This window comes from Sceloporus occidentalis, unplaced genomic scaffold (assembly GCF_023333645.1).
Source record: "Sceloporus occidentalis isolate IW3139 unplaced genomic scaffold, rSceOcc1.0.p SCAF_51, whole genome shotgun sequence".
NCBI lineage: Eukaryota > Metazoa > Chordata > Lepidosauria > Squamata > Phrynosomatidae > Sceloporus > Sceloporus occidentalis.
The window spans coordinates 642,974-666,102 of record NW_028317031.1 but is presented as its reverse complement, the minus strand read 5'-3'; the positions used below and the strand labels follow the sequence as shown (position 1 = coordinate 666,102).

The 23,129-nt window shown below is 39.8% G+C and overlaps 2 protein-coding genes across 2 annotated transcripts; one reads left to right on the top strand and one right to left on the bottom strand.

Moving 5' to 3' along the window:
- Positions 1-382: 382 nt before the first annotated feature.
- LOC149288394 (tudor domain-containing protein 5-like) lies at positions 383-11,556 on the bottom strand. The gene is made up of 15 exons (XM_089491613.1): positions 11,328-11,556; positions 10,496-10,876; positions 8,962-9,476; positions 8,518-8,601; positions 8,341-8,397; positions 8,052-8,205; positions 7,339-7,457; positions 6,976-7,190; positions 5,449-5,661; positions 5,047-5,113; positions 4,768-4,968; positions 1,770-1,907; positions 995-1,150; positions 676-865; positions 383-570 (listed from the first exon to the last, which is right to left on the bottom strand). Exons 1-15 carry the CDS (start codon positions 11,554-11,556, stop codon positions 383-385), a joined length of 2,907 nt encoding a protein of 968 aa, XP_089347739.1.
- A 5,301-nt stretch (positions 11,557-16,857) lies between these two features.
- Positions 16,858-21,275, top strand: LOC149288393 (podocin-like). The gene is made up of 8 exons (XM_089491612.1): positions 16,858-17,104; positions 17,947-18,050; positions 18,723-18,795; positions 19,520-19,602; positions 19,976-20,179; positions 20,485-20,540; positions 20,804-20,882; positions 21,000-21,275. The coding sequence occupies exons 1-8, from the start codon at positions 16,858-16,860 to the stop codon at positions 21,273-21,275; spliced, it is 1,122 nt and encodes a 373-aa protein (XP_089347738.1).
- Positions 21,276-23,129: the final 1,854 nt, after the last annotated feature.

The window sequence follows — 23,129 nt, the reverse complement described above, 5'->3', positions numbered from 1 at the left end:
AAACATTTACAGAAGTCATGCTGCTCTTGTGGATGTAATATATCTCCATCTTGTGGTAACGATCAGAATACAGCACGTGGACAGAGAGGACGGCAATGTATTTTTCTATAGCTTCCTAACCTTCTCAGTCTTCAGAGGAACAGATGTTTTAAATCTTAACACAAAATATGATTGTTCCCTCAATAACTGGTAATATCAGATCTCTATGGCTTATAATGACAAAAGCCTGAATTTTAACCTTAACTTATAACATCTCTCCAAGAGAATAAATTATAAAGAATTCTAATTTCTATGTAAGCCTTTTGCTATAAAGAATACTTTCAACGTATAACTCGTAACTTTGCAAAGAGGCTTAACCAGGTACAAGCACTGTCATTAAGCTCTACTCTGGCCAATTCAGGAAACCGCCATCAGTGGCCAATCTGGCTGCTGCTCCAAGCGCCCTCATCTTCGCACTTCTAGGAATTCGAAACTTCTGTAACCCCATCAGAGATCGGAGGCCAGTTTGGTGGTAATATGTTGGCTCACTGTCTATAGATAGGTCATGATTTTTCCCAGAAAAGTTTTCTTCTGATGTAGAAGACAAATGATCATCGAAAGAAAAAAAAGAAACAACTAAATGAATATGTCATATGAAAAATGGATAATATATGAGCAGCAATATCCTGGTGTTACCTGGGTTTTGCCCTATATCCAGTGGATTTATGGTCTCTTGACCAGAGACATCTCTTGTTGGAGTCAGGGGTCCTGAATCATTTGTCTCTTCTGATTTTTTGGACTCGATCAAAGAGATGTAAAAGTCACCCAAAGAGGAATGTAGCATGCTAGCGTCATCAAGCTCCTCAGAAGGCGGAGAGGACTGTAACTGAATGAATATGGACAAGAGGTTGCATCTATTACGAGCTGCTCTTCTCCTTAACCTGTGCTCTGGCCAATACTTAATACAAAATATAAGTGCCTGGGTTTATCTGTAGCGCTAAAATCTGAGACAAACCTCTGGGCTGGATTTCTTCTCGCACTCATTTACATCTAAGGGACTGGGTCTACTCCCAAGTTCAGAGCCGAACACAGACCAAGTCTCATCCCATATATCATTGCCTTTGGGGAATGCTTCAATGTACGGGATCCCACATACAGTTTCCTCCTTTACCTAATGGTCAAAGGAAAAAAAATTGCAATCAGTCATTGATTGTACTCAATCACCAATCATCCAATAAATGAACATGAATAAGTACTAACTACCATGACTGACTTGCAGCTTAATCAGAAGATTGATTCACCCTAATGACATGTCCTTCAAATCAATGTCAATGTTCATAAATGTAATACCTCCAAAGTGTTTCAACGGTATAAATGGTTTATACTTTATACATAGACATATCTATTGTGTATTTATACTACCCCAGCGAGAAAAAAATAATAATTTTAGCATAATTAAATTAATAAACTTCATATGGCTTGTATGATTTATCTTTTTAAGTATTTTGGAGATATGTGGTCTTGAAAGTACTGACTTCCATGCCAAAACTACAATTAATTCGTTTCCAGTCTTGCCTGCTCATCAGCTCATCCTAACCAACAATACCAGAACCATCAGCTTTCGCCAAACGGAGAGGGACCTATAATGCAAATCCTGATAACGACCACAGTTGTACACATCGGTGGGATTTGGGAAACGCACCTATCATCACTAGGCTCATTTAACACATATAAAAATCTGGTTAAGAGTCACTAAACATATGAATGCAATGAGGTGTGAGAAGCATTACCTCCACGACAGATTCGCTGGGATTTGGAAATCCAGAAGGAAGACCTTCATTTTGTTCTGGACTCTCAAGAGGTTCCTCAGATGGCTGTCCTTGGGGCTGGGCAAGGTAATGCACAAATGGGTTGCACTTTTGTGAGGTCTGTAGTGTAACAAGCAGAGAAGAGCTGCTTACAGGAGTGAGGTTTTAAGGCACTAATGATTCATAGAAAATCCCAGCCACTGTGTATCTTCATGATTTGTGTTGCCACTAAAGTCAGGCAGCGCTGAAGGGTTTGCTTGACTGTATTAATGCAACAGAATCAATAACACATTCTTGAAGTCTCAGAAATAGTAAGCGGCACCTAATTAGATTCATTTACATTAGTCTATATTAGCACTAAGTAAATGGTTAAGTCATGAGGTTTTAAGTTGACCACAAAGGGTCCACATTTTATTAACAATGTAATCTGGGAGGTAACACATTGAAGTGATTTAGAGCAATACAATAGAAACATAGAAAGTGATGGCAGATAAGAACCAGTAGGCCATCCAGTTTGCCCAACCTTTGAGTACTTTCCTTTAGTACCTGCCCTTATCCTATATCTATCTTGGCCTTATGCCTATCCCATGCTTGCTTAAATGCCTTTACTGTATTTACATCTACCACTTCTGCTGGAAGGCTATTCCATGCGTCCACTACCCTTTCCGTAAAGTAATCTTTTCTGATGTTAACCTTAAACCTTTGCCCCTCTAGTTTATGCTTGTGTCCTCCTGTTGTGGTAGTATTTCTCCTTTTAAATAAACTATCTTCCTTTACCTTGTTGATTCCCTTTAAGTATTTAAATGTTTCTATCATATTCCCCGTCACATCTTTCTTCCAGGCTATATAGGTTAAGATCCTTTAACCTGTCCTGGTAAGGTTTATCTTGTAATCCATAAACCATTTTAGTAGCCCTTCTCTGCACTTTCTCCAACATTTCTATATCCTTCTGGAGATCCGGTCTCCAGTACTGTACACAATACTCCAAGTGAGGTCTCACCAGTGATCTGTTCAACGGCATGAGCTCTTCCCTCTTTCTACTGCTAATACCTCTCACTATACAACCAAGCATTCTGCTAGCATTACCTGCTGCTCTACTGCATTGTCTGCCTACCTTTAAATCCTCAGAAATAATTACCCCTAAATCCCTTTCCTCACACGTTGAGGTTAGGACAGTACCAAATATTCTATACTCTGCCCTTGGGTTTTTATGCCCCAGGTGCATTACTTTGCATTTATCCACATTAAATGCCAATTGCCACAGCTCTGACCATTTTTCCAGTTTACCTAGATCGTTTGCCATTTGGCTTCTTCCTCCAGGTACATCAACCCTGTTGCAAATTTTTGTGTCGTCAGCAAATAAACATCCCTTTCCATCAAGTCCATCTGCAATATCACTAATAAAAATATTAAAGAGAATGGGTCCAAGTACAGATCCCTGCGGTATCCCACTGGTAACAAGACCTTGTTCTGAATATACACCATTGACTACAACCTTCTGTTGTCTGTCACTCAGCCCTAATCCATTCAACAACATTGGGATCTAAACCCAGAGATTGCAGTTTATTTATAAGTCTTCTATGTGGCACAGTGTCAAAGGCCTTACTGAAATCCAGATACGCAATGTCTACTGCCCCACCTTGATCAATTACTTCAGTCACCCATCAAAAAAATCACTAAGATTTGTTTGGCAAGATCTTCCTGAGGAAAACCCTTGTTGTTTTTGATCTTGAAAGCCATGTGACTTCCGATGTCTAACAATCCTTTCCTTTAACATTGTTTCCATTAACTTACTGGCCTGTAGTTGCCCGATTCCTCCCTACTGCCTTTTTTGTGAATGGGCACAACATTCACTAATTTCCAATCCCCTGGGACGATTCCCGTTACCAATGATTTGTTAAATATATCAGTTAACGGTTTTGCTAGTACACCCCCAAGCTCTTTTAATAACTTGGGGTGTGTCCCATGAGGCCTCATCGACTTATTTGTCCTTACCTTAGACAACTGAAGTAGAACCTCCGCCTCAATAAACTCACATATTTCAAATGATTCAGTCTTATTTCCCAACTGAGGTCCCATTCCCTCATTTTCATTTGTAATTTGTTTTATGGGCTGAGAGTGATATGAGTAGATCCTGTTTCTCACACCTGAGGAAGAATTTGGACATGTCCTAAAAGTTTAAAAAACTAGTCATGTAACGCCGGCGCTCCTTCATAGAAGCCCTGGCGGAAGTGCCGGTAGCAGCGGGGGTTGTCTGCATCGCTCAGACATCCACCGGCTGCCAAAGAGGAGGATCCTAACCCTGCTGCCTGCCCGCAGCAGGGCTAAATGAAAAAGGGGGGGGGGCACCTGCGCTAAACCCCAATTATAGGCGGCACCCCCACTTTAAAGACTATAATCGGCCCAATATGGTATTCCTTGTTTTTCTGCAATAAATGTTAATTTTTGTTTTTTCGTTGCCCTTCTGTGTTCCATTTGGTTTTGGACATTCATACCTGTTGAGGGAGACAGACTCTCAAAACATACAGGTTACTTGGATTTGATTAATATCTGCAATCCAGACCCCCCATCACCTAAGGAACCTAATGTAAAGTAGAATCTACTCCTATCAGCCCATGACAAAATGCCACATTGCTCTGGATCACGTGTGTTACCGCTCAGATTACTTTAGTAGCAGTATCACACCATGTATAATCATGTCTGAAGACTTATATCCCATCTTTGAAAATTAATAATTTTTAAATATATATTTTTCACGGGAATTCACTTATTTCATGGAATAAGTTGCTTGGTGTTATACGTGGTACAATTTTTGCTGTGAACAAAATGTGTCATAGGCATGTTGGACAATATTGGCAATCTACTGTATGTGTTGTACAAAGTCCTGAGTTAAGATTTGAACAGTAGAAGTTAAATCCCCAGGTCAGCCACCCATATTTCAGATGATCTGATATTTATGTTCTTTTAGTTTCCCACTTACTTTGTAATATATTGGGTCTTGGCCCACTTGAGCCAGGCCTTGAGTTGTCAGTAGCTGGTGCAGATACACATCTTCATCAGATGACGTATCACAAAGGAACAGGTATAAAACATCTACTATGTACTGCAGCACCAGCCCCACTAGAGGACCGCGATCGCACTGCTGCTGGAAACGCTTAGTAGCTTGTACTGACCACGCTTCCTGAAAACATAAGGAGTGCTTATTTTGAGGGACACGGATGACACAACGGGGCTGCAGAACCTCTAATAATTACTTTACCTCCAGTGGACTCACAAAGGCTAGGCAAGAAGGCACAGCCTGAGCAGGAAGCTTCATATAACAATTTCTAAAGTATAAAAATATTGAAAGAAATGACTTAGTTAAATATAAGTTGATGGCCCAAGTGACTGGAAACAACATACAAAATGCTGTCAATAAAAGGCTCAGACATTCATACAGATTCCTGGGGTGTTGATGAATGTGGAAGAGGTAACCCAGAAATAATTCAGATGCAGAACACGAAACTACAACTGGGCAGGAATAACAAAATGGGAATCAGCAGCATGAAGTATATGCCAAGAGAATGTTAACTATGGACACAGGACATAAGAAGATATTTGTAGAAAATACAAAGTCTAGGTCTCAGACGATGTTACAGACAGAGCAGCTGTAGACTCTTACTTGAGGAATCGTAGCCAGGATCTCTTCACAGTCGTCACATGGCCAAAGTCGGGATAAAAAATGTCCACGTCTTCAGTCCCCACAAAAGCATGCAATATAACTCTGTACCACCAGACGTCTCCATCCACTCTAGCAGCATAAATCCCCCCCACAGTGACACAGTGATCCGGTACAAGATAGCGCTCAGACACGCATTCATTAGAGTAGCAGCGCCTAGAAAACAGGACAGAGGAAACCCATAAATATATGGGATTTTATGATAGCTCTATCCTATTATTTTTTTATGGAAGAAACGGACATAGAATTCTGACATAATAATCGTTAGGTGTGTGGTAAAAATATATGTTAGACTGTCTCCTTATGCATGAGCCTCCCATTGTAAAAACTTCACACCCCAGATATTTATAGATTGGGAATGTGCTTCAGATCTTATAGAAATCTTGAGCACCAAAGGAATGGGAAGTAAAATATATTAAAAGATGCAAATGTAGTGTATTTTAAATATTGTTTCTGACCCTGTAAGTAAAATAACATACAATGGCATGGACTACATATAACTGAGTGGTGAGACCTATGAAACAGTGTGTTTTGAAACCATCAATACCTGTTTAAATGGGAATTAGGTACAGCTGCCCCCCCCCCCTCCCCGGTAAACACACACACAAACATTAACACATCCACACTCATGCTGACACCCACACACTAACACATACATAATCCATCAAAAACACACTACCCTAAAATATACTCACTCCATCACACCTTTACCTTGCCTGGAGCCTTTCCTATAGCTGGTTCTATGTAATGTCACGTTACGTAAAACTGGCCCTGTTTGAAGAACTTTGGACCACCCCTGCCCTATAATGAGGCCAAGCCAGTTTGTTTCTTTTCCATATGATTTCAAAAGTAAATTTTAGAACCATTCTATACTATTCATATAATTCTTACTCCTTGCAGGGGGGTTTAAAACATATCGGCAGTTTGGAGTGTCCAACGCATTTTAAGGATGAGAGCCAGATGGAGATTGTTTTTACCTATAAGTCTATTTTCCTGGTGGTTGTAAAGTGTATATTTGCACATAGGATAATTCATAAGGTTATGGGCTCCATCCCCTTGTCCTCATGTAAACCGAGCAGGTGTCCTTTGTATTTGAAAACAGTACTGTGTGATTATCTCTAATATTGTTAGTGGTTACTAATAGGTTGGAAACCATTGACATAAGGGCTGTTTTTAGTCATTATATGCTTCCAAGTTTGAAACACATTCAATGGTTCTGTATTCATGAAGCCATAACAGAAATGTCCCGTATCCAGTAATGTCATTGGAATCCACCTGCAAGGAATCTTACATAGTTACATATAGTTACATAGTGCATAAGGTTGAAAAAAGACCTAAGTCCATCAAGTTCAACCCTTTTACCTAACCTTCCTAAACTCTTGATCTGTAAGGATACAGCACAGGTAAAGAAAATATGGTAATTAAATTAAATTAAATTAAGTTAAAGTTATAGCAATGATTAATTCCCACCTCATTTCTATCATCATGTCTTCCAGCTTCTCAGACATATCCTTTCCACAGCAACGGATATAGAACTCGCTGGGGGAAGTAATGTTTTCCACAAATACCCCTACCATGAAGCCACGTTTCATACGGGGTAAGCAGTGCAGTTTCTGATGTATTACAGCGTCTGGAGGGATTTCCTTCTCTTTACTAGAAGACAGGTGTATCTCCTGAGGCCCCCACTTGGATAAAAAAGTAAAGTCAACAAACCTTGAAATGTGTTCTGTAAACACAGACATGAGCAAGAACAATATACATTTTGTTATGTAGAAGTCAAACATTCTATTGATCAAAAAATGTTTATACATATTGTAAAAATCATGTTCATACCCAGAGATTTCCATCTGCTTGAGAGACCTTGAACCCAACTGGTTTAACATGCACTGGCTGTTGCTGGGGTGAATTCCAACTGGAAAGGGGGTCAGCTGCTGGGCCAAACACTTTGCTATCTAACATGGAGTAAAACCAAAACCAACGCTATTACCAGAGACAAAGCAAACAGCGCTCATTGATAATCTATTACTCATGGTTCTTGGAATCCCATTTGTTAACATGTCAGAAGTGCACAAAATGAGAAAGAAAAACAAATACAGTTTCACGTGGTACCTAAACAAGGCTGAAGAAAAGTATGGGCTGTCCTTAAATAAATAAGATCAACATTTCCAAACTCATTAAGTCCATAATGGAGATATCCTTAGTAGAAGCTGCAGCTTCTGCCTCCTTGGGGTCTGGGCATTTTGCACCAGACTGGCTGCTTTAAATCAATGGGAGAGATTGCTACGCATGCCCATAGGGGGCTCATTAGACGTTCTTCCAGAGCGTTTGCTAAGCCAGGAGGGTGAAGCACACTGGTGGTAAGTAGACCCCATGTCAGGAGATGTGTTTGGTCAAACACATCTATGGTGCAGGAAACAGCTAGGGTTTGCAGCAGAGGTAAATGTAAAGGGAACAGTTTGCTGATATACACCTCTGTTAACTATGGCCCATACATGGTGAAGTGGCCAAGCATTAAAGCAGAAGGCAATATATTTCTGACTCTTTACCTTCAAGCTTGGGCAGCGCTTCTGTATCAAAGATATGCCAATCATCTTCATTTGGTGTGCTTTCCAAGTGAAGCATGTCCCCCAGTGATCCAATTAGCTCCATTACAGAGGTGAACCCCAGTTTTCTGTACTGCAGGTCCTTCCCTATGTAACTCTTAAAACAAAGCAAACTAAGTAGTGTTAATTGGTTTGTAAATGTGTTCTTTGAACACACATTCTCCCTGTCGGCAGATCTAACAAACTTACAACATACATTGGTTATCCAGACATGTCCACTACACATCCTCACCTTAAACTGAGAAGGAAGTTGGGAAACCAGAAGTCCTTTGGGATGCTGGTTCACAACCTGTTTCGACATTAATTATTGATACACATTATTATCAAACAGGAATTTGCTCTATTATTGCTTGTACATATATTCTTGTAAGGTAAAGGTTCTACAAATTTTCCTTACAATTACACCTACATGTTTAATCTCCATTCGAAGCTCTGGACTCAGCATCCCACCTGTTCCCTTCTGCACCAAGCACAGTCTCAACTCTTTTTCCAACTGTAAGAAAAAGCATTGTATACATAGTTCTTATTCATTTCTTTGTTTTTCAGGAAAATAACATTCTGTGTACTTTTATTTGGCAGTAAGGTATATCTGTTTCTTTTCTGCTTTTAGAATACAGTATCAATAAACAATGAAAAACCGGTAAGCATTCTACCAAAATGATAAATAGGTGAGAGATAACTAAATAGGAATGAATAATCATGCGGCTCCTGAGAATAGAAAGTTAGGATGCCTTTACTGTGGGAAAGTGATAAAACACCCTTTAAGAAAATTGTGGGGATTAGGACAGATAAGAAAATTTTATAAAGTAATAAAAGAAGGTTAGACACTGCACTGTACACCAGGTGACCATACCTTCTCTTCAAGAAAATGTAAGCTCTCTTCTTTAACAAATTCAGATAATGGAGCTTGGTCTGAATGCATAGCTGACCTCTGTATTTCAGGAGTAAACGTCTCTATAACTGGCTTAGGTTTTCCTAATGAACTGTTTGTAATTGTTGTCTTGGTTGGTCTGTAAGGGCTGTGCACACAATTTCCTCTACTTTCATCTTCCTTTGTCACCCTAGGTACAGCTGGACTTCTGTCTTCTTCTAACACCTTTGTTACCGCTGAACTTCTGTCTTCTGCCGACACCTTAGGTACCACTGGACTTCTGTCTTCTTGTAAAACCTTGGGCACCTCAACAGGATACGCACACAAGTTTTGTTTAAGTTCAGGATGCTGCACAAAACTGCCATTCGAAGTGTTTATTGGTTGTGTTGGTTTGTTAGAATTCTCCTGACAAAGGTCTTTCCTGTGTGGTTGAAGTACAGTTGGTGAAGAAGAGTCCACAACAGGTTTCCTATTTATGTCTTGTGACATGTGCTGCCCTGGAACATGATTAGACAGAGGATGTTTTTTTATAAGAATTACTAAAAAGGTACTATTTAATTTAATGCAGGTATCCAGAGCATTGCGTCTTAATATTTTACGTCTGGGGACTGCTTTAGAAAGTGGGTTGAACACAAGCAACTCCACCACAAAAAATTCAGCATTGTCTATGAAAGCATATGAAAAATCTATGAAAGTATATTTTTGTTAATACAAATACATAGATTTTGGATAAAATCGTAAACAAAAGTTCCATCTCCCTACCACAAATAATTATATTGTATATGTATATATACACACATACATATATACATTATATGGACAAAAGTATTGGGACACTGGGGCACATTCTGGAATAGAAAAGGGCCTTCCTCAAACTGTTCCCACAAAGTTGGAAGCACAGCATTGTCCATTGCTTGCAACTTTGTGGGAACCACTTGGTGAAGGTCCTTTTCTGTTCCAGCATGACTTTGCCCAGTGCACAAAGAAAGGTCAAGACATGGTTCGATGAGCTTGATGTTGAAGAACTTGACCGACCACACAGAGCCCTGATGTCAACCCCACCTTTGGCGTGAAATGGGGACCAACTACATATTAATGTCTATGTATTTAGAATGCAAGGTCATAAAAGAAGTCCCTGTGGGTGTAATGATCAGGCATCCCAATACTTTTGTCAATAGTGTGTGTATATATATATATATATATATATATACACACACACACATATACACTGAACATTTAACTTTAATAACCATGTTAATAGCCTAAGGGAACACATAACATACAATTCAATTTCCTGTACATCATTCTGTGGAGCAAGCTGAAGATGCACCACTGTTTGAGAACCTCTGACAGTCTATAAAAGCACGCATTTGATTTTTAAAGGGAAAATACTGCTTTATGGAATGAAAGCCCAAACGACAGGCCAGATGGAAAATCAAGGTAAAGGAAAAACAAAAGAGATCAGGAAAAGAAGAGACAGTGAAGCATAACATTTTCATATGTTATGGCCTCTTACCTTTCACTTTGCCACTGGCATTTGATCTCCGAAGCGCCAGCAATGATCCAGCTCTTGTCTGTTTCACTTCAACGATATCAGCGATAGACCTGATCACTTCCAACATGGAGTAAAACCCATATCGGGTATATTGAAAACTACGTCCAAAGCGAGATACAAAGGCCTTCTCCAACTCAGAGATCAGCAATGGTGAGATGGACAGCAGGTCTCGTAGGTCACTCTTGACAGCAGCAGGGAGCACCGGGGCTACTCTGCCACGTCTTACCAAGTCAACATGACACCTAGGTCTCACTTGCCGTACTCGCCTCCCTTTTGATTTAGCAGGGTCTCTCTGCCGGGAAACCAACTCTGCAATCCTTTTCGTTGCTTCGTCGACCACCGCTTGTTTGACGAAAATAAAAAAAAATCTTAACAAATGTAAAGGAATTAGCACACACAGCATTAGTTACGGTTAGTGCAAATTTTATCTAGGCACAAACTGGCGCAAGCATCAGGGTGCAGAATAGTAGGAACAAAGATAAAGCTGATCTGTAATAAGCATTCATTTGCTAGTTCTAAAGCATAACGTATCCATAAGATGCTGATGAACTACGTCGTAGTTTGGTAGCAAACGATCACAGTAAACATCTACCACCTTATTTATATTATAGGCAGGCACCCTTTGGGACGAAGGTTATTGCAGAACTACAACAATCATTATCCTCAGCCAAAGGATGAGAACTAGGATCTACTTCAGGTTCCATAAGCCTAAATTGTGTGGTTTATTGATTGTGTATATATATATATATATGTTTTTTTGTCAACCTCTGTGAAGCCAGTGTAAGGTAAATACCTGTTAATATCACGGTGCCATCTACTTGCGAGTGGATCTGGACTACATTGGGCATATCCAAAAGCAGCTCCATAGAGGACCGGTAGCCTAGGGTTCGCAGAGGAAGATTCGAACCAATCATCATTCTATAGTCCTGCTCCAGCTCTTGAACACTCAGTCCTTTCTTGGATGCAATAAGTAAAGAGCGCACTTCTTTCTGCACCCTCTGCAGGATCCGTTCCTCATCCATTTTCGGCTCACAAAGTGGCTTCTTACAATTATCCAATAACTAAAAGAACAAACACATCTGAAAAACCAGAAAAGAAAGTAAATCTAAAAGTGATCACAACAGAAGTTTTGCGAGACTCATTTATTTTATTTTCTGCTTCTTCTTACTATATCACATCCATTAGGTATGTTAACTAACCCTTAAGGAAGGAGGACATAATATTACGTGTCCGCACAAAACTGTCTTTTAAAGCTGACGACGTAATACTACGTCCTTTGCTACCTTTACAGATTGCAGCCACCATCTGCGACAGAACTGCTGCGGCCGGCTGTATAGAACCAGGCAGACAAGTCAAAGCCAATAAGAGGATTTTTTGCTGGTTATGTATAGTTGTGAAAAGTTCTAACATCATGGTCTTCGGCTGACACCATAGGTACCGCTGGACATCTGTCTTCCTGTAACACCTTAAACACCTCAACAGAATGTGCAAACAAGTTCAGGATGCTGCACAAAACTGTCATTCGAAGTGTTTATTGGTTGTGTTGGTTTGTTAGAATTCTCCTGACAAAGGTCTTTCCTGTGTGGTTGAAGTACAGTTGGTGAAGAAGAGTCCACAACAGGTTTCCTATCATGTCTTGTGACATAAAAGAATGACTTAGGGGTACTATTCACTTTCATGCAGGTATCCAGAGCACTGCATCCTGAGATGTCTGGGGACTGCTTTAGTAACTCCACCACAAATTAGTGTATGTATATATATATATATATATATAATAAACGTTTTGCCAGAGGGAACAGTAACTTCTGATTCCATTTTCTATCTGATGCGCACAAACACGCTGCACATCATCCCCTGGACCTCCAGCCTGGTCTATGAAAGCAAACATTTGATTTTTGTTACTGCAGATACATAGATTTTTAATAAAATCATGAAAAAAAACAAAAAAAAAAGAGGATGTATATGATATATGTTAAACCGACTACATCAGAAAAACATGACATACCACAGCATATGACGTGTTTCTGAGATCTGGTCAAAAAAAAATAAAATATATATATATATATATATTAAGGGGTAGTAGAAGCATTATTAATAATCACACATCCACATCTACCAGAAGGCTTGTTTTCTCCTCAGAAATCCCATGGTGCTGACACAGCTACAAGGAATTCTGGGTAGGCGCATGGTAATAAGATCAACAATGATCACGATATATATTTTATCACTGGCTATTTATAGTTTTTATAGGGATAGTTGATATATATTTTATCACTGGCTATGTATTGGTTTTATAGGGATAGTTGATATATATTTTATCACTGGCTATGTATAGTTTTTCTTAGTTTTAAATATATTTTTCATACTAAATTATATATATTTATCAGAGAGGGACTAAGAAATGACCTCTTATCAAAAGCACAACATATTTATTTCATTATAATCATCACTCCCACAAATAAAAGGCATCAAACACCATAGAGGGCTGTATAAAAGGGAACGACCATGAGCCGCATGTTGACACATGGAAGGGAACTCTCTTACCCCTGTGGCGTTCACGAAAATGACACAATGTCACGAACCCAGCAGCTTCACCTCTTGTCACCCTCCGCCTGACGTCAACATCCTGTAGTACTGTGACCCGGAACCGCTAGTCACCAGAATGTGCTTCCGCGGCCGACCCGTGTGGGCCGGCTTGCTCTGTACTCTACACAAATGAGTCCCAGCAGCAGTACAGTGACTCACTAGGGGCGGGCCGCCCATGGAAACGAGATACATATAGGACGTGATAAGCAGAGTTCGCGCATGCGCCTTAGGGTTTTAGTATATCGAATTTTAATCTAACAACCCTCAATTTACACGAAAGGGGTATTAGCAGCATCAGTGCCTCTATGCCATGGAGTTTATACCCCAATTTCCCCCTTTAATAGAAATTATATTCACCCATTCCTCTTTCAACTTAAATATGGACTATTTAAATTCGAAGGGTTACTGTTTAGAAAATGCTTTCACCATTGATTCTTGATTGGTATGTTTTAAGTATTTTACTGAAGAGTGTGATTTATACCCATAATGGCTTTTTAGGGGGAAAAAAAAAATCCAAACATGCATTTTTTGGGGGGGGTGAAAGAAAAAGTTTAACCAAATGAAAATATTTTTGTTCAAATATTGGATTGGGTAAACGTAACGGCAAAAGTCATGCTCAAAATGAACCAAAGGGAAACTCAGACTCCAGATTATCCCAAATGTATGCGAGATCTGCCATCTTGCTGCTGTGTCATATTACGGTAATTCATTTGATTTAAATTAAAGCCTGTTCGTAAAATGTATATGATTTGAGGGGTTTTTTTCAGTTTTTAAGCAAATTCAGCTTCGTTCATTAATAGTTTTGGGGGGTTGAATGTATCAAACCACATGTTCTTGATACAACACAGACATTTTTTTAAGACTTTATAGAATGAATAGGCAGCATGTGCCACTCCAACTGCTGTGCACTGTGACTCCTATAACCCTCAGCCATGTTTCAAGTCTGCAGTGGGATTTTTTTTTTTTTTGTTAATTTCACAAACTTTTATTTTTATTGTACTGATTACGTTTTACACCGGGGCAGGCGGTACTTTCATCTATACACACGCTGAATAACTGGTGTTGCGGGATCTACCTATGTTGTGAATAGATGAAGGAATGGTAGTTTTCTAGCATGGAAGGAATTTGTTGGAAAGCGGATCCTCCTCCGGCATGTCCCCCTACGCTGAATAACAACTCCGCTTTTAATAAAGCCGGATCCGTGCAAGATCAGCAGCTCAGAATTCTGCTGACTCCGTGTGGAGTGAATCCCACACAGGGACACACGATTCTATCCCTTCATGTTTAAAGGTTTCATCTCACCATTAAGAGAAGGTCGCATCATGACAAATGTCTCGGCTGATCTTGCCTTTTCAGCATGTCATATAAAGCGGTACCGGTTGGGCAGGGCTTACGCCACTGGTTACGGCATACGTAATAGCAATCATTCAATGGACGTAAATTGCCGTTATCCCGCTCCCTTCTCTCTCAGGCAAGGTGTTTATATTTAATAATTGTTATTGGCCTATTATCGCACACCCAGAAAATACTATTAAAAAGCATAATGGGGATTGCGTCACATTATATGGCCGTATATTGTTCGGTTTGCCGCTACGTCAAAGTACCCCACATAGCCGTGTAAAATTAGATAGGGTACACCAAACACGGCGTGTTCTGATCTAGTGGCGTGCTGAGCAATATATCGCCATATAATGTGACAGAATCCCTAATATTAATACCTCCAATAGGTATTTGCTGGGCCTGCTTTGTTTCTTTACTTTGTATACACATGTCGGACACTTAAGCAGCACCCCCCGGAATCTGAATTTATATTATTTTCCCTTGTTTTCTGGAATGGACATTTGCCACGGACACTGTGTGCTTGCGCGTCAACGTGAAGTTTAACTGATTTAAATACCTTTTTTTAACTGTAGATTGTAGGGCTGCACAAATTATATTAACCTCTCAAGGACAAAAGGTTGTCCTTAAACCCATTAAGGACAATGCATTGAGAGCCCATACATGTACGGGCTTTGTCGTGAAGGGGTTAAAGTAGACACACATGCTAATTGTCAATTAAAGGCGTTTTTTATTGTTTGTTTTTCTCGAAGTTGATCCAAGTGATTGAAGTTGGCAGATTCTGCAGTCTAGTGTTCTGTTTGAAACCAATTCAATTACCCCATTGAGGTAAAATGTGAATAACGAATTGTCTTCATATTCTTCCCGAATAAGATTTTTCCGTTCAGAAACTTAAGGTTGTTCACAATATTTAACAAGTTACCAGAGCCGAGCCAGCAGTGAGAGCCGAAATGTGCCGTCAAGGATGGAATTAATCCTTTTAGTGCCGACCATGCGCTACGTGGCTTCAGGGAATAGTCAAGGCGAGTCCTACGTTAAAAAGAAAAGCCGTATGTTTACAGTTAAACAAGGTCTATATATCTATCTATATATCTATACGTCTGCTGGCTTATTAAACATCTCCCATATAACTGGCCCATGGGGCGGCTGGACATGGGGAGCTTGATCGCCCGAGAGGGTTTTTATACCAAGGGGATTGCCTGGGCCTAGTGTCACCTAAATATATATATATATATAAATATAAAAGATTGTTAAACATTAAGTAAATAATAAAGATAGGCCTCGCTTCCCACAGGTGGAAATGGGCCCCGGCACCCATCTCTCAAAGTGTGAAAGGGGCAGCCATTAAAAAAGAGACCTCAGTCTCCCTATGCCTTGTAAAGCCTCTCAACGTGAAACTCTCTGCAGTGCTACAAAGCCTGAAGTGTGACCTTTCTAAAGATTGAAAACCTGCTTTTTTCTTGAAAGTGTTTACATTTACAGCCTGAACTTTTGACCTTGATAGTTTCCTTCACCCAGTTATTGAAACTAAAATGTTGCTTTAGGAGGCAAAATGAGTTGAAAAGCTAATTTGGCTGAAATATATTCTATTTATAATCTACTTACTCTAAGTCATACATATAGATTTAGACAGGCGTTGAGTATGGTAACGTAATCACACGTTTGAATGTATTATTTTTGTAAAGCATGGTGGCTCAAGTGAATCGAGCAATGTATATTCCTTCAGCCGCCTCCTTTCCACTGTCACCCTCCTTACCGCTAAGTGCCAGGATATGGAAACTCCTGGAACACCACCGTTATTATTATCTTTTATTTATATAGCGCAGCATATTCAAGGGGTATGACAAGACTATACAAACCGGTACATTAGGTGGAAAGAGCCCTGCTCGCAAGCTTACAGTCTTGCACATCACACTATCAGGCAGCACCACGTAGTGGAGCCCAAACATCTGCCCTGGGTTTTTCAACAAAGTGCCTGCCGTCCCCTGGACCTGCCACCCTAGAGCTACTCAGCCTAGGACAGAATACACTGCGGGGTGAATCACTAATACAGATATGTAGTTGCCTCCGTGTTTGATATAGTGGGGCACAGCTTTTAGTCTTTCGCTCCATTCTGTAAATCAAGCACTAACTTGGTGTCCATCCCACCCCTCCATTATAAAGCTTACATTAACTGCATCCAGCCCTGGTATCGCCCGCTGTACAGATGTGACGTAGAAAACACTATTGCTGTAGAGAAACTATTTTTGCTTTCCGTAGAAAGCAATAATTGTTCCCAGAAACTATTTACTTTAATTTGTAGCCCTTCACCTCCGACACTTCCTCTCCCCCGTGGACATATCCCACCTGTCAGCCTCATATATAAGGGCCGTCCAGCCCACTCGCTCCTCATTATAGCTATGACTGAGAAAAGATCTCGCAGCTCCTCCCGGGAGCCTCCACAGAGACAGAGAGACTCCTCCACTCAGGGATCCAAGAGGGAGGGAAGAGGGAGCCCAGGCTCAGGAAGGTCCAAGAGAGGGAGGCCCAAGGAGCCAGACAAGAACGACACGAAGGTTTCTACCGTGGTGGATGTGGATGATGTGGTGGTTTCAGACGAGGAGACAGAAATCATGGCACTGCTGGAGAGCGGACAGAAGGATGATGGTGAGCATCAAGCAAACTGCAGTTACCTCCTTCTATACCAAGCATAGGAACCTGCTGCTGGACTCGAAATACCAAGTTCCTCTCGTTAGGATAAATATTGGGGATGCATCGCATTAGTGTTTATATTAAAGGCATAGTAATGGTTTCTGGGATATAGAAGCCAAACTGTCTTTTGCTTGTATGATCTCTGTTTCAGGGAAATCTGTGCTGCTTGTTCACTTACCTAGTAGTTGCTGGTAAATATTATTATTATTATAATTTATTCATTTATATAGCGCTGTCATATTCCACAGCACTGTACAATGGGTAAACAGGACATAACAAGTAGTACATAACTTATACGTCCTCATTGTTTGACTAACAATAAAGCGAGACACGCCACAGTGAGCAAATGGCCAAGGGCACACTCCGCACATCGTAATCACTTCCGTGCTGATTGACAAGCTATATATATATACATATATATATATAATTTGAATAACAGTTTTACATAGAATACACTTTTCATAGATTGTACACCTAAAAAGGTTTAACTTTTCAAAGTAGACAGTACATACATCACAGAAGATTAAAAGGATGACATCATAACATGGGAACCTTGTGATGTTTTATAAGAGTAGGACTTGTTTGTTTACCTTAAAGGGACATTTTAATGCCTGACCTCCCGTTTTTTATTTTAAAGAGACACTCCAGCCATTATATAAACGTTAATGCACATGATAGCTGTGTGGCGCCTTTAGATTTTCATAGCATCTCTTTTGCAAATGATGTGCATTTGCCGCCCAGCTATTTTTTTTTATGTCAAAATATGGCGTAATGAGTGTGACGCTGTGTATTTTCAGGCGTGAAACCCGCTGGCCTCAGGATATGCGAGATGCTCCTCGTGTTCTGCTGTCTTCTGCTCTTCATCGTCACGTTCCCTCTGTCCATCTGGCTCTGTGTCAAGGTGAGTCCTGTGACCGTTGCCTTATTGAACCACAAGGATCACAAATGCGTCCTACATCTTATGAAACTGATTCTAAAATGTAATGCGAATCGTAATCTTCCTGTTAATAAACATTTCCACTATTTTGCCAAAAAATGTTTTTTTTGTTTTGTTTTTGGAGACTCGTACATTTTCCAGCAAGTTTCTTGTATTAACGCAAGGACAAACTGGAAAGATTGTACGGACTTTACGCGAACAAATTTACTAGCCGCACAGCCTGCCTTTTATCTGTCACATTATCCTCAATGAGGTTATAGTATCAAGAATGTATTTTTCAGTATTTCTTTCTTTTTTTTTTTTGTTTAAGATAACAACATGGTGAAATTTGCAGTAAAATTAAACTTATAGGGAAAGTTTACGTCAAGGCAGAAAATGATCATTTAAAGGGGATACTCAGCTATCATATGCATTAAAGTGCACAGAAAGTGTACAGAAAATTAACCCCGTAACGGCAATGAAATATATATCAACTTCACAGGTGTGGATTGTAGAGACCCCTTCATCTCATTGACTTGTCTGTGTATTAAAAAGGGCTAACCCTGCATAGCACAATACACGCAGAATTGAGATTATCTCCGTTTTTAAGTATAATGAATTGATCTCCTTTTTATAGCAGTTTATTTTTGTCCACAGATTGTACGTGAATATGAACGCGTGGTTATTTTCCGCCTGGGCCGCCTGCTTCCAGGAAGAGCTAGGGGACCAGGTAATTAATGTCGTTCTCTTCTTTTGGATAAAAGAGATCAGCGAGAATTAATTAATAACATTCCAACCTGTATTGTATGAGACGGGTTTATTGATACAATGATTTCACTTTTGGTGATCATGATGATACATTGCAATGTATGGCATAGAAATAATCGCTGAATGTCATAAATATATACGATATTCCTTTTTGTCAAGTGAAAGAGGTCAACTTTGCTGATATTATGCTCACAGATCAATTAAAATAATAGGTTTAACCCTTTAAGCGACAGGGGAAAGCAATGCTTATCTTTGGCCTATCTTGATTGGCCAATTAATGCTGTACCCCTTTTCAGGGATAATTACAGGGAGGAGACTTGAAGTGAGCTCTGTGGGGTATCCTGGGATCTGCATTTGGGGCAATTAAACAAAATAAACATATCTGGGAACTTTGGGAATTTGACCAAGAAGCTACGGGAATCGCTGCTGGTTACAAGGCTTCCTGAGTGGCCTTCGATGACGATGGGGTTGGAAGTGAGGTTTGGCTCCTTCCACTTCCGCCACTTTCCTGAGTATTGGGGTTAACCGCCCAGGTACACCAGTAGCTCTGCCTGCCAGGCACTATTGCCCCGTTTTGCCTCCCTACGGCATGAGCATTTAGTTGTATAAAATGCACGTGATCCTGTGCGACGGCTAATGTCCCCTTTGTAATATGTTAGGTATCGTTATAATCCTGTCTCCCTCAGGTCTGTTCTTTTACCTTCCCTGTTTGGACAAGTGCCACAAACTGGACTTTCGCCTAAAGACCTTTGAGGTTCCATTTCACCAGGTAATTCCCTACTGAAACAACGTGTCCTCTCTATAGACTCAAAACGCATGTTTTGGATCCCTAATCATTTTGAATACCAATAGCAAGCTTTGAGTCGCACTGTGAATGTAACAGGTATAAGTACCATTAGTGAGTTATAGTTACAGATATCACCTGATTGGAAATTAAAGCCCATTTATGTATAAAGTGATATGGCACATGGTGTTTATTTAACACATCACCCAGATGTTTCAATATACCACCAGCTCGGACCAATAAAAGCAATATGTGTCCTTACTGGCCGGCATGCAAAAGACCACACACAGTCGTCACATACACCAATCTATAAACCACTGAGCCCACTCACTTTCATCTTCTTTTTTTGGCTTTGAAGATTGTGACCAAGGACCTGGTGACGTTGGAGGTTGATGCAGTCTGTTATTACCGCCTGGAAAACGCATCTCTTTTCCTGACCAGTGTGAGCAGCGTGTCCAGCGCTCTCCAGTTACTCATCCAAACTACCATGAAGCGTCTCCTGGCACACAAAGCTTTCTTAGATGTCTTGTTGGAGAGAAAAAGTATTGGAGAAGAAGTGAAGGTTAGAGACTGGTTTATTCTTAGCTTTGGTGACCCAATGTGGAGATTTGTTACAGCCAAACATCTTCATGATATAAAACATGACGATCTGGCTCAGAAACTGAAATGGGCGCTTACCATACATTTTCAAGTAGTGAAAGTGGAGTTATCACTATAGCAACTAATTAACTCTGATTGTTCTGCTTTACTGTTTTGGCCCAGAATTCATAATTTTGGAATAACCTCTATGGTAGCAATACCAATAATTCTGCCTCACAATAGAGACGCTCCCAGCCATGAGATTTCCTGTTGTTTGTCTCTTTGTAGGTGGCACTGGATGCAGTGACCTGCCACTGGGGGATCAAAATAGAGAGAACTGAAATGTAGGTATGATAATGGAACAAGGCAAACCTTGAGGGGTGAGAAAGAAGGAATAGCATTAGGTTTAACTTTATTTACATAGTACATATAGTTACGTAGTACATACGGTTGAAAAAAGACCTAAGTCCATCAAGTTCAACCCTTTTACCTAACCTTCCTACTCTTGATCCAAAAGAAGGCAAAAAATCTTGGTAGGCGGGCTTTAAAGCCTCTCGTTCATATATTTAAGGGAACTCAAGAATTATTTTGTTGCTTTTATTTGCAGTAAGAATGTAAAAGTTCCCGATGAAGTTAAACAGTCTATGGCCATAGAGGAAGAAGCCAAAGTACATGCTAAGGTCAAGGTAAGGCTACAGGAAATACTGTTGGCGGTACCCAAAGACTGAGAGATGTGTTTTTTATAGACTTTTGGTTACAGTTGTGACTTTTTTTCATGTATATTTCAAATGTTTTCGCTATAGGTAATTGCTGCAGAAAATGAAAAATCGGTGTCTGAGGCACTTAGGCTGGCAGCTGAAAGCTTATCTGGGTCTTCTACTGCAATTCAGCTGCGGTATCTCCACGCATTGCAGTGTATGACGTCTGAGAGACCGGCTACCTTCTTCTTACCTCTGCCTTTTGACCTAATGAACGGAAATTCAACCCCTAAAGTGTCAGATAGCAGTGTAACCTCCAATGCACCCAAGTCAGAAGCTGAAGCGGAACAAGGCAAAAAGAATGACTCTCCGATGCTTTGAATATGACATCACACTGAAGAATGCAATCAGAATGCAACAGAAAAACATGGAAATAGCGGCAGACGTTGCATTCCCATCTTTTCTGAATGGCGGATTTGTAATATTTATTATGATCTGTTAATTTAGAAACACTTGCTTGGCAAACTGACCTCCACTAATAAAATCAGAGGTGTGGGAGAGGAGCAACTAATTTATTAAGGTTTAAATCTATAATATGTTTTATGGAAACCCAAACTTAAGCTTGTGGGTAACTGGAAGAATCCAACTGTCTATTAAAACCTATTCACACTTTTCAAATTTAAAGGGACATTACAATTACTAAATTCAGCCATATGAGCAACAACTGTGGTGCTGGCTTTGGTACATAGATATAGAACCAGCCTTGTTTAGGTGTTTGGATCTCCCCATGACTATATTTATTTGTTACATTTTCATCTTCCTGTTTGAGATTTTTAACTTTTTATCTAAAGGCCAAAATATGTAAGATATGGTTTGAGTTTCCAAGGAAACATTTGGCCTTACATGTGAACGTGTTTATGTGACAATCATGACTCTTTATGCTGATGACATACTTTTCCTCTACATTTGGTAGCACAGCCTAGTTCATTTTTATTTTGTTTCAAACAGAAATCGAATTCCCGTTTTTTTCTTTGTTGTTTATGCTTATATTGTGGTATTTTTTTTCCTAGTAACCCTATGCAAAATAGTGCTTGAATCAAAATCACATTAAATAAATGTTTATTATAAAATATTTCTTGTAAACCATTTAAGTATAATTTGCCATTCACAGTGTTGAATTTTTCCTTGAAAACCCAGGAAAAGCAAAATCACAATATATATTTTGTTTAATCACAATGTATATACTGGAGAGCGGATTTGATCTTTTGTGTAAGGGGGTCACTTGATTAAATTGAGATATAAAAATTATCCATGATCAAGGAACTATAGTTTTGTGTGGACATTAACTTTAGCTCAGGTACAAGTTACACTTGCAGTCTGCGCTTAGAATGACTCCATTGTGAGAAGATTCACTAACAGATGATACCTTATTATTTACTCTGAGTCTGAATGTCGGAGTGTACTGATGCCAGCTGACAAGGGTTCTAGACTTCTTATGAGTTTTGACAAGCAATGAATAAAAGAAGAAAAATTCTGAAAGCCGTTAGCTTTCTATAGTTTCTACATTTGTCAAGTTTATGTGGGTTGATCGTAAAATCTGGTGAACAAATGGATTTTAATTAAAAATCATAACTACACCAATGTTATGTATACAAAAGCTCATTTTGTTCACTTTTATTTCTGCTGTTTAACTTTTCCTGATTTTGTCCTCTTCTTAATTTGAGTCACAGGAGTGATCTTTGGCTCCGAAACTTGTGAGGGAGTGGAAAGCTCTGGAAAACACAGAAAATACCATTGCGTAGGTAAATTTCATGGAAAAGTTGACACAGAGTTATAAGGCAACGTCCGCAGGAACATTCCGTGCCTCTGTTCCCCATCTGAATAATTGCCATCGCCTTTCTCCAGACCCTGGCTCCTTCAGCAGGAATAAAGGAGGTTGTCACCTTGTTGGTGTTACAAGAAACCCTTGTGTGCTTCAAAGAGCACAGTAACTAAAGGTGATGATGTTTGACTCACACCCTGATGGCTTGAATCACTGTGCATAGAAGATAAAGGGGACCTAATTAGTTCAAACACAGCATCCGGTTTCTTCGTGCGGTGGTACACAGCCATCAGGCCATATGGAACCCTTTGATGAACTAAGCTCTGAATCATGCTGCCATGTTTGCTCCTCCATGGCAGTTGATTATGAGTTTAAATTATTGCTTTAAACATATTTTCAATTAATTCCCCCCA